This window comes from Microtus oregoni, unplaced genomic scaffold (assembly GCF_018167655.1).
Source record: "Microtus oregoni isolate MIOR12 unplaced genomic scaffold, Mior012 000005F_ref0000423, whole genome shotgun sequence".
NCBI classification, from domain to species: domain Eukaryota; kingdom Metazoa; phylum Chordata; class Mammalia; order Rodentia; family Cricetidae; genus Microtus; species Microtus oregoni.
Window position 1 is genome coordinate 51,688,039 of NW_024543064.1, and position 12,712 is coordinate 51,700,750.

General features: G+C 39.8%; 1 protein-coding gene across 1 annotated transcript in view; it reads left to right on the forward strand.

Annotated features, from left to right (window-relative positions):
* CUNH1orf87 (chromosome unknown C1orf87 homolog) overlaps nucleotides 1–12,712 on the forward strand; it is a 63,790-nt gene that overhangs the window by 35,602 nt on the left and 15,476 nt on the right. The window contains exon 7 of the mRNA XM_041651160.1: nucleotides 4,241–4,338. Coding sequence (XP_041507094.1) covers nucleotides 4,241–4,338 — 98 coding nt within the window. The remainder of the gene's footprint in view (nucleotides 1–4,240; nucleotides 4,339–12,712) is intronic.

Below are 12,712 nucleotides of genomic sequence, written 5' to 3' on the forward strand. Positions count from 1 at the left end.
GCAGGAGAGTTTGTAAGAACAGAGCATGGCCCTCCAGTCCCATGCTGCAAAGAGATCATCTTTAAATAGGACTAAATTTGCTAACTGGAAACCCATAGAATTTCCTTGTAATTGATAATGATGGTTGAGCCAAGTAATAATGTAAAACACAAAACATGGGGAAACAGGAGCTTGTAACAACCATCCAAGCTCTTGAGACATTATTAGCATAAATAGTCCCTTAGTCTGTCACTTGCTAAACAGTGTAGTTTATTTACTTACATTGAAATAAATGTCTATACTTCTTTTTCTTCTTTTTGTTGTTGTTGCTGTTGTTTTTCAAGATAGGGTTTCTCTGTGTTAGCAGCCTTAGCCATTCTGGAACTGGCTCTTGTAGATCAGGCTGTCCTCGAACTCACAGAGATCTGCCTGCCTCTGCCTCCCGAGAACAGAGATTAAAGGTGTTTGCCTCCACTACCCAGCTAAAAGTATTTACTTCTGATTGAAACCATGTCCTCATTGAGATAAAATTATTAAGCATTTCTTACGAAGAGTCATCAGTTTTAATATTTATGCTTTAAAGTTGTTTTACTGGTAATTCTGCGTAACACTATCTTAATTTTTCTGGTAGATGTTTTCATTGCTCCTCATGACTGCCAGTCAGTTTTTAGCAGCTGTCAATCAGCCTGTGTCTAGGTACGATCATGTACTCTTTCTAATCTGCTATTCATTTTAGCCTACAGCAAAACTGAACGTTGACAACGTGATCTATTTTGAGAATAGATTTTCAATATAGGTGTTCAAAAACACATAAGTATGCTATAATCATGAGGCTAATCTATTTTTATTTATTAAAGATAGCAACTTATTTATTAAATAAAAATGGCAAAATGTGTGATCAATTTCTGTATCTCTTTCCTTTTTTGCTAACCTCTCCCCAAACCCATTCCATTTGCATTCATCTTTGATTTGAACCCTTTATTTTCTAAGACTGCTAAGCAATAGTGGTAATAAAAATAAATGAATAAAGGACCATCTCACCTTGGAAAAGACACTGCCTCACAAGGAAGCTCAGAAGGGCGATAGGATTGCTGCCCTGTCAGGAAGAGGCATGAATCTACAGCAGAATGGGCAACACCAAGATACTTACCATTCTACATAGCACTGGAGTTTCACTTCATTTTGTTTTGTTTTGTTTTTCATCTGTTATTTATATCCCCTTGTCCTCTCCAGCATTCTCCTCAACTCCTTATGCTTTGGGTAAATTCTGTTTGTTGTTTTGTTTAAATGTTTCAATATAATATGTTATTTATTTTCTTCTTAAAGTCCCTCTGGCCGGGCGGTGGTGGCGCACTCCTTTAATCCCAGCACTCGGGAGGCAGAGGCAGGCGGATCTGTGTGAGTTCGAGACCAGCCTGGTCTACAAGAGCTAGTTCCAGGACAGGCTCCAAAACCACAGAGAAACCCTGTCTCGAAAAACAAAAACAAAAACAAAATAAAGTCCCTCTGACTTTAATTCCTCTACACCTAGAAAGTAGAAAGCAAGTTTTAAAACCTCAGAAAAATAAAGATGAGCATTTTTGTCTCTGCGTGCCTACTATGTGCTGAGGGTGAACCCAAGACCTTGCCTAAGCAAAGAAAATGTTACAGAACTATGCCCTTCTCACTGTTTTAAGATGCAAACTCCATTACTATTTGGCTATGCTGATACTAACAGGTCAGTAGACAATTGCTAGGGAGAAGAAGACACCACACCTTCTAGGGCTTCCCAGGGAAGTGCCATTGTGGTATAGGATAAAAGGGGAAGAGGGGCAAGAGCCCTTTCCTATGTTTCTTGCATAATGAATGAGCAAAGCAAAGTAAGCAAGCTCAAGATTAGCTGCCTTGTACAACTCCCTTGAATGCTGGAATTTGAAGGTTGTCCCTGGTTTCCTGGTTCCTATTCAAGGATGAAAATTCAAATGGTAGTGGAACCCTGCAGGTACTTATAAAGCCCTTTTTCTAATTGAATCGCTCACATTCAGCTGAGTTTTCTACTCTCTCTTAACTAACCTAAGAAGGGCAGATTGCAATGGTTAGTGTTAATTGTATGTTTGATAAAATCTACAGTTTGGGAGATCTGCCTTTTTGCCAGGTCTGTGAGGATTATCTTGGTTATGTTAATTGATGAAGGAAGATTCTCCTTAAAGGAAGACCCTTCTCGAGGCTAGCGATTCTAGACCATAGAAAATGAAGAAGGAAGCTAAGCCCTAGCATGCATGCATTTCTTTCTTTTTTTTATTGAAAAAAAATTTCCGCCTCCTCTCAGCCTCCCATTTCCTTCCCCCTCCTCCAGCCCCTCTCCCCCTCCCCCGACTCCTCTCTCCCTCCCTCTCCAGTCCAAAGAGCAGTCAGGGTTCCCTGCCCTGTGGAAAGTCCAAGGTCATTCCCCCTCCATCCAGGTCTAGGAAGGTGAACATCCAAACTGGCTAGGCTCCCACAAAACCAGAACATGAAGTAGGATCAAAACCCCGTTGTTGTTCTTAATTCCTGTTTGTCCTATGGGGGTAAAGACGATTACGCGGGGAAAAGACACAGACACGTGGCGGTCCCACGTGGTACACTTTAATGGGGGGAGGGATAACAAACAGGTAGGGGAAAACGTGCAGACACACTAGGGGAGGCGGAAGGAAGGGGCAAACTCGTGACTTTTCCTTGCTTTTAAAGGAGGATGCAAAGGCTTCTGGGAAATGTGTCCCCAGGGGAACACTGGGAGTTGTAGTGTTGCATGAGAACAACACCCGTGCCATTGTCCTTGGCTTCTCATCAGCCCTCATTGTTCGCCATGTTCAGAGAGTCCGGTTTTATCCCATGCTTTTTCAGTCACAGTCCAGCTGGCCTTGGTGAGCTCCCAATAGATCAGCCCCACTGTCTCAGTGGGTGGGTGCACCCCTCATGGTCTTGACTTCCTTGCTCATGTTCTCCCTCCTTCTGCTCCTCATTGGGACCTTGGGAGCTCAGTCCAGTGCTACAGTGTGGGTCTCTGTCTCTACCTCCATCCATCGCCAGATGAAGGTTCTATGGTGATATGCAAGATATTCATCAGTATTGCTATAGGATCCGGTCATTTCAGGTTCCCTATCCTCAGCTGCCCAAGGAACTAACTGGGGCCATTGCCCTGGGCACCTGGGAGCCACTCTAGGTTCAAGTCTCTTGCCAACCCTAAGGTGGCTCCCTTAACTAAGATATGTGCTTCCCTGCCTGACGTCTATAATTTGTGATCCTAAAGAAGCTAAATAAGAAGGTGAACACATATTCAGGAGGATGCCTATATGTCTTTGTGGGAGCCTAGGCAGTTTGGATGCTCAACTTACTAGACCTGGATGGAGGTGGGGGTTCCTTGGACTTCCCACAGGACAGGGAACCCTGATTGCTTTTCGGGCTGAGGGGGGGGGACTTAATTGGGGGAGGGGGAGGGAAATGGGAGGCGGTGGCGGGGAAGAGACAGAAATCTTTAATAAATAAATAAATTAAAAAATTAAAAAAAAGAAGGTGAACACAAAGAAAAACATATAGTTATCCTCCAGGCTATGGGAAGTAGACAAGATTGCCAGGCAAAAAATTGGGATCTTGGGGGTGGGGTGAGATAGAGGTAAGGGGAGATGGGGAGAGAAAAGTGAGAAGGGGAGGATGGGGGGAACTTGGGGAAACGGGACGATTGGGGATAAAGGAAGGTTGGATAGAGGAGCATGCATTTCTAGCTCTTTGCTCTATGATCTGGCCAGCTGCTGTGTGTTCCTGTTGCCTTGCTGCCACAATGCTGGACTGAACCTTGAACTGAGTCAGTTTAAACTCATTACTCCTTAAATTGCTTTGGTCAGGGCAATGTCTAACAACAACAAGAAAAGACACCAAGAAAATGGCATTAACCATGAATACAACACAATTGCTTTTACAAACCGAAGTACATGATACAAAATGTATCAGCATGAGGAAGGGAATATCCTTCCGAGGCCTTAACCACACATGGGTTGACAAAAATATAAGATCAGCATCAGAATGCCTAGTGGCTTCTGAAAAATATACTACACCTATTGGCCAACTGAATATAAGTGTGTTACCCATACGGATAGAGTTGAAAAAGCACACGCTGACCTCAATGACAGAATATACTCCTGAGCAATAAATAGCTCCTTGCAGAATCATATGGGCTATCATAGTGGGAAGAAATCCAAACACTCATTTCATTTTACTAAAGCTTCAAATCCTTTCTTATTTCTAGGTCAGAGCTATATGTGGCAAACATGGATTGTATCTAACCTTGACCCTGCTGGAAACATTGCTTAACCACCAAGATTTGGGTTACCAAGGTGAAATAAAGTAAGTTGAATTTTGAAGGTTTTGCCCCACCAAAATGAAAATATGGTAAAGGCCTAACTTAATATGGTGATTCTGGTGACTGAGGCCTTGGAAGTTCACTAAATTTAGATAAAGTTGGAGCACCCTAGGAAAAATAGTAATTTTCCAAGAAAAAGCCAGGAAAGCTTCCTTCTCTTTCTACCTTAGAAAGACACACCAAGAAGGCGATAACCAGAACTAAAACTTTTTGTCGTCTCAGCCTCATTAGAAAAAGACAGTGTCTGATGTTAGACACTTTGACATCTGTACTGTGCTATCTGTGGATCTATGGAAACTCCGTAACCCTACTGCATTCTATTGCCAACCACAGACATCTGCCTTTAGAGAACAAGTCCCATGTGACAACCAACCAATTTCAATCACTTGCCAGCTAGGCTAAAGAACATTTTATTAAGACTAAAGGAGGCTGGCTAAATGGCTCAGTTGGTAAAGGCCTTTACTGCCTAGCTCGATGACAGAATGCCACATTGTAGAATGAGAGAATCTGCTCTTAAGGTCCCCTTGGACCTCCACACATGTGCAAGCACATACACACTAAAGAAAGAGATGTAATATTTTTAAATATTTAAGACAAAGGGTTGTCAATAGTCATAGAAACACAAATGAGGAGACCTCTCCTTTCAGCCCTTAGGAATCTCTATGGTCTATACTTGCCATTCCTCCTGAAACAGCTAAAGAGTAGGACCAGACAGATGAAATAGTGTTTCAGAGGTTGAGGATTGAGCATTGTCATCAAACTGTAACAAAGGCAGGAAAGCAATGAAATTGGCTTGGCTTGCTGCAAAGGAAAGAGAAAAAAATAACAGGCTAGAACCTTCAAAGAGTTGGAATGAGATAGAGTTGGAGGTTAGGAAGAGCAAGGAGGATATAACATACTTTACCAGGTACGTAGGTACAGGACATATATCCCCACACACATCCCCTGGAGATTTTAAAGAGTTGTCTTCAAGGATTTTTATAGGTACTAGCTTATGAATGAAATTAGGAAACTGCTCATAACACTGGAAAGGAAAATATAGAAAACATCTTAGGGCACACGTAATTTGTGTGGGCTACACTAATTACTTTATGCAAAAATCTAATCCTCCATTCTCTCCCCCTTTATCTGCTTTGCTTTTGTTTGCTCTACAAACCTGCTAACTTCTTTTTTTAAATGTTTCGTATAAATATATATTCTATACCTAGCATAAAAATTCCTTAACTTCCAATAAGTGAAATAACATTGATTTAGCATGCTATATTCATTGCCATATTGTGATAAATAGTAAACTACAGTACCATAAGGCAAGTAGATTCCTTATTCACCTTTGTATACCAAATGTCAAAAGCAGTAGATATTATGATGATAAATGTTTATGCGCTTGAATCAAATTAGGAGAGAAGTTATCTCAAAATAGCTCACGGTCAAACTGAAGAGTGCCTTTCCCCAGCATCTCAGCGAAATCAGGTACACAGTATTAGATGCTCTAATAACACCTAGTCATGTTACCCCTAGTTATGTTCTCTTTAGAACCCTGATTTAATTGTGTCTTTTCTTAATTTATGTTTTCAAAGTGGCTTTAATCTAAAGAAAAAAAATCAAGGGCTGGAGAGCTGGCTCAGTGGTTAAGAGCACTGGCTGCTCTTCCAGAGGTCCTGAGTTCAATTCCCAGCAACCACATGGTGGCTCACAACCATCTGTAATGAGATCTGGTGCCCTCTTCTGACCTTCAGGTAGAACACTATATATATAAAATAATAAATAAATAAATAAATTTAAAAAAAGAAAAAAAAAATCAAGCACCAGAGTGTACATTATACATAGGATATAGCAAAGACTCCATTGATATTGTTGATTAACAACTAATTCAGAACCAGTATTTCAGGGATCTGGAGTATAAGAGCAGACCGTTGCTTTCTTTGACCTTTGAATAGTCTAGGATTTCAAAACCATGAGAATCAAAGAAAAAAAAATATGGTAACAAGAGATAAACATATTTCATCTTTAAAGAGTCATTGGCTAAAGCTTCATCTGTGAATTAAACCCATTCCATTATGTGCTTTGTATGCAAACCTATATCCTTAAGAGATTAAAGATGCAATTTAGGCACACATTTTAGGAGCTGAATGCTCAAATCATTATCTTAGTACATATTGTCCATTAATCTGCGTTCAATTGGAAAGCCATTTGGAATGTGGCTGTGCACTAATTAGCAGGATTCTAGTGCTGAGCTGCTTCCTGATTAAATGTCCTTTAGAATCAATAAAACATCAGGAGGGATTGTGGTGATGTGGGATTAGCCCCATCTAGCCAAATAAAATGAGTTGTGTTCCCTTTTTAAACTCACATGTTGTGAGCTAACAAGAGGGACAATTTTTGCCAGTCCTGAAACAAAAAAAAAAAAATGTGTTCTGTTGATGTTGTTGTTGTTTCTTAGATAATTTTTTTAAAATTGGAGATTTCATTTTTCATCTTCCCATGTTCCTAACAATTAGCAGAGACATTCGTGAATGACTGCCAGGATAAGGTGATTGTGAGGAAGACTTGATTACGATTCCTAATCTCCACTCTGAATCACCCTTATGGAAAATGAGCTCAGGTTGTGTTGGATGAAAATGATTATCCCTATTCTTGGCCGGGGAGATGGAAGTCAGAATTCACATTTAATGTTTCTATGTGACTTTGTAATAAATGGTAATTTAGGAGGGCAGAGCAAGAACAGGAGGCAATCTAATACTCGGAAATTATATTGGCAAAATTAAATGCTTCAAACCAGTGTAGAACACACGTGCACAAGCCAAATTGTGTTGGAGAAGGAGATAAATAATGAAGCTGCTATGGAGGCTTCCTGAATGGCGCAGACCAATTGACACAGCCACAGGAGGACATACGTATCGTACACATCTGGCCCATTAGAGCAAATAGAGTTAGGTTGGAAAGGAATTTTTGCAAATCCTGGGAACGAGCGGAGAATTTTAGGAGATAAAGGAAGCATGAGGTGTCTCATTCAGCAGTTGCTGTTAAAGGGAATAGGAAAAGTGTTTCACACAGGACTATTGGAGATGTGCCGTGTTCACCCAGTGGCTCGGTGGCAGACAGCAAACCTATCTTGCTAGTCTGTATTCTCATAATGATGACAGTGCCGATAGAGGTGTCACTGCTTATAGAGAACATTTGTAGAACTTAAACAATTCCAAGCAATATTTCAAGTGTTCTGTTAAATTTTAACCTTTTTGATTCCTGCAACAGCTCCATGAGGTAGGCGCTATTCTAGTTTTCAAATGAGGACGTGGAAAACTTCCATGTCCCTGATGAATGAATTCATCAGAAAGGCTGAGTTAGTGCAGGTTTGACAGCTTTAGTCTTTGACCATAACCATATAATGTAGTTACTTTCCTGCAAGTCCTACAGTTCTGAGAAGTTTGTGTGTGACTGGGCAACAGGCTTTGGATAAACTGTGTGCTGGAGTTCACCCTTCGGTTTGGTACTGGACCCAGTTTGGAACTTGGGTCTGTCTGGAAGAATTTCCTTCCCCTGGCAATTAAACCTTGAATTTCCATCCCAGGATCTGTGGCTTTTGTCATGGCAGATTTTTCTAGTCTATACATGCTTCTATAGCACAGCTGTATGAGCCACAGGTACCATTTTCTCGCAGTCCTGGAGGCTGGAAATTTAGTTTTCTCACTGTAACCTCACATGAAAGAAAGGATGAAGGATCTGTTACTAGAAATTCCTGATGATTTTTCCCCAGGACTTAAACCTTCCAAGGACTCTACCTACTAATACATCATGTGAGAAGATTTCAATCAAGGGATATATAAAGACAAATATCTGAGATAACCCTAGGAAACGTTTGCACCTTGCTTGTCAGATGTCTCTTCTGACAGGCACGTTTTGTGCCCTTCAGTAAGAGTTAAGAATTCCAGGACGATTGAACTCTCCTGTCGAGGAGCATCATTTCCACATGGCAGTCTGGACAGAGCTGCCTCCTCTGTGCCCTCCTGGCTGAGCATTATTGGATCTGTAGCAGCTAACTTCATGAGCAATGGCAAACAGAAGCACAATCCTTGCAAATCTAGCTTACCACACCCTGGTGCTAAGACCACAGTGAACAGATTGGAGAATGAAGAAAGACGGCTGGTTTGGGTGAATACCCAGAGTTCTTTTTGACTATATGAAGTTTTCAGGGGAACATTCTTCCCAGAGTTAGCTCCATTGAGATTACAAGGGTACACTGTAAAATAGCCCATGTTTTGATTTTTTGGTGTTGAGGCTTAATATCTTTTTAAATATCAAAGGTTCTTATATAAAAAGACATCTGCTTTATAGTCCCTAAATAAATGGACAAAAATTAAGACAAAACCCACTGTCATTACTAAAATGTATGGGCACTCCTTTGATATGTCAGAATCAAGAATGAATTGTCACCATTCACATAACCTAGCAGAATGTGAGGGAATCTGCAAGCTACCTGACCAGGGCTTTCTAAGAAGTGTGCCAGGCAGAAGATGCACTGCTGCCTCCCGCTTGGTTGAGAGACCACAGACAAGTCTTGCCACACTAGAAACATGAGGTGGTACTGCTGTCAGCACTAATCCCCCATCCTGCCTAAGCACAGATGTGTGGCTGCTTCCCCACACAGCCCTCATCGATAGCTATTCAGAGAACACACCTTTGAAACAACAGGAAAGATTTGGGCTGAGCAAGGTAGGAAGCGGAAAGCCTGGGCTTTTTGCCTCTGGCAGTGCCATCCCTGAAAGTTAAGTTGTGTCAGTTAGCACAGAGACAGATGGTAGTTGTGTATACTAAGGAGATTATGGATCATGACATATGATACCCATGTCTTGTATCCAACAAGTATGGTGAGGGATCTAAGAAAGAAGAATCTGAGATGCCAAGTACACACAGGAATTGTCACCTGTCCCTTGTCTGCAGGCCTATGGGAACAGTGAGCAGAACCCTGGAAATCAGGACAAACTCTCATTTAATGGTGAATATAAAAAAAAGAAAAAAAAACAACATATAAAGCCTACTTTAAAGGTGCACTTTTATCCTAAAAGATAATTTTAAAAAGAAATTAAAAAAAAACTCTAAAGTAAAATAAGCATGATAAAACATGGGAAAGGAAGTTTAACCCTAAGTTCTCTAAACTTCAATAACACTTCGAATATATTTCTGCTCTAAAAAAAGAAAAAGAAAGAAAATATTTCTGCTCTAAAACCTAGCAAAGTTTGAGAAATTATTGTGGTTCTTTCAAAGTTGCAAAAGCCATGCATCCTGTTGATATGAATTATAAAACAATAAAGAGATAAGAATAGTGAGACAAACCAATGATAAAAAATAAAGCTTAAAAAGTATTGAAGATGTTTGAATAAAATCATGAAAACTTGGAGAAGAATGGGTGATTTCAAGGAACCCTCAACTTCTCTGGAGAATTAAAGTCACTAGTAATCAATAAAAATAAACAAAAGGAACACAGTAGAAAAATCTAATATGTTATGCCAAACTTAAGGGACTTCTACAGAATCTATACCTGAACAAAAAAAAAAAACTTGGGGAAAAAAGATAGAGCATATTATATAAGACTAGAATACTAAAGTTACTTGGCATCATTGGAAATTAGGAACAAAATAGAGAAATAAAATAAAATAAACACCAAAGTCATCCTACGGTAGCTCATTTTCCTTACATAACAAAATTCTGAATTTCTCTGCTGTAATTTTAAGTATATTCAGCTGAAAGCATTAGAGACTGAAAATCCAAATCAGGTAGCTTTGTTAGCTTGGCCTCTGGCTAGAGTCTTTGATACCTGAGTAACAATGTGACCGATGGCATGTGGCAGAAATACACACAAAAGGAGATATTGCGTGGCAGGACAGAAAGCCATTGATTTGGAAGACCAGTATTGTTAATTTTGCAACAACTAATTGTAAGGGAATTTACCAGAGTCCCTTGAGAACTACATTAATCTCCTCGGAGGGTAGCAGTCCTGGTGCCCTAATAACTTTTCTTTAGACTTGACCTTGCAAGAATCTTAATGTCTCAATATTGTCAAGCTGCGGAATGGAGGTCTAGTATATACTAGGTGACCTACACAAACCATACTCAAGGGATAGCACCAACTAAAAAAAGTTTACAGAGCTGGTGAGAAAGAGCCCCGTGTATACAAATTGAAAACTCACTTCACTACGATCTAAGCTAAATTAAGAAAAAAAAAATACACTTTTGTGCTTGTATGTTACAAAGAGAAATTTGTATTATAAAGACAAATAAAATTTGTCCAAGATCTTCTGAAAAATACAGGGGAAATTAATTAACAATGAATAAAAATCAGACTAACCACAGACTTCTACAACGGTCAATGTTAGTAGACACTGAAAGAATGCCCATAATTACAAAGTGGAAAATATGGCTGTGAAGCCAAGTTGTATAACTGCCCACTCGTGGATCTTGAGTCAGATGAAAAGGGGATGGTAATGACTCATCCCTTTAACCTGTGTCTCAGGGTGAGTAGCTTACAATAATGAATAAAAGGTACCAAGAACACCCTCTGAAATCTATATTAAGTAAAAAAAAAAACAGTTGAATTTGAAACTTGCTGGTGTTTGAGAAAGAACCTCTTGTAGCACAGGCTGGTCTAGAACTTACTACGTATCGGTGGATGACCATGAATTCCTGATCATTGATCCCTACCTCCCAAGTGTCATCATAAGTACACAACACTATGCTCCCTAGAGAGTGAACTCAGGACTTCATGCCTGCTAAGCAAGCGCTCTCCCCACTTAGCTACACTCCCAGTCTAGAATTTGAATGTGAAGTTGAATCTTCCTGAATCTAGAATCAAGGTCCCAGTCTTTGTTCCCTAGCTGGAATGAGAAAGCTTGGTACATACTTTTGTTATTAGAATTACTAGTACCTGTTATTACAACAGGAACCTATTCTTACATTTAAGTTGAATACTTTTCTGAAGGGCTAAAAATGAGATATTAAAATGAGGAGTATTTTGTAGAATAATCATAAGAAATGTATTGATCACACAAGTCCCTTAAGCCTTTTGTGTCAGACAACGCCCAAGCTGAAGCTTTTGGAATATTTGCTGCCTTATCTTCCTCCTATTTGCAGCATATAATCAAGAAAAAGTAGAAAACTTTCTAATAGTGTTTTATCTCGGGCCTTGTCTCCTATAGTTTTTTTTTCTGTTTATGTACTCATTACTCATCTGTGTGTGTGTGTGTGTGTGTGTGTGTGTGTGTGTGTGTGTGTGTGTTGTGTGTATGTGATCATGCGCATGCCTGGAGAATTCAGAGGAAAATTTTCAGAATCAGTTGTCTCCTTCCATTGTGGGCTCTAGGGATTAAGTGCAGGTTATTAGGCTTCTATAGCAAAGTCCTTTATTCTCTGAGCCCTCTCTCTGGCCATTCTCTCTTACTTGATATCTGACAACATGGCTTGAAATTTTCTGACAGCTCTGAACGATAAATGGAATATGCAATCTGTGACTATCAGTAGATCTAGGCTCTTGGCTGTGTTTTATTGTAAAAAAGTTTGGAAGGTGGTCTAAGAATATGCCTGCTCTTCCAAATAGTGTCTAAAATGAAGCAGTAAAGAAAACTACAGTTTGTTTCCAGGGCTGAGCTATTACCTGATGCTTGTATGATTATTACCCCATGAGAGCTTTCTCTCCTCCAGCTTCTCTTTGCCATCCTAGGCCTGCTGCATCTGATACAGTCACCTGGTTTTCTGGTTGCATTATTGCACATCAGAATTTACCTCTTTCTCACATGGAGCTCTGGAGACCACATGTTCAAATCTCCTATCAGAGTCCACATGCTGATCAAAGAATGCTCCTGATACATGATCCATGTATAGGAAAAGGTTTATGAGATATAAGTAAAACAAGCTGGTTTCATTATTAACATATCACTTCTATTTAAAGAGAATAAAATTATATGATATTAAAACTTCTTGAGAAAACCTAAGACACATTTTTGCCAACTTTCTCTCTATCTCAGTTGATCTGCTGATGGGTCAACTAGAAACTAATCTTCTCTCCATTTAGTCTGTTTGCTAGCAGCAGACACTGTCTCTCCCCAACATGAGCAAATGCCAATTTCTTCATTTTTCCTCAATACTAGTTCTTTGAGAACTTCATACAATGCATTTTTGTCATATTTATTTCATGCCCCAGTTATCCTAGATTTATTTCCTCATCCCATCCACCCAACTGTGTCCTGTCTTTCGTGGTATGGACTCTAATTTCTGCTGCCTGTATACTCTTGAATGTGTAACCTTCACTGGGGTCTCACTCTTAGAACAACTGGCTCTCCCTCTCCAGAAACCATTGACTTCCAACAG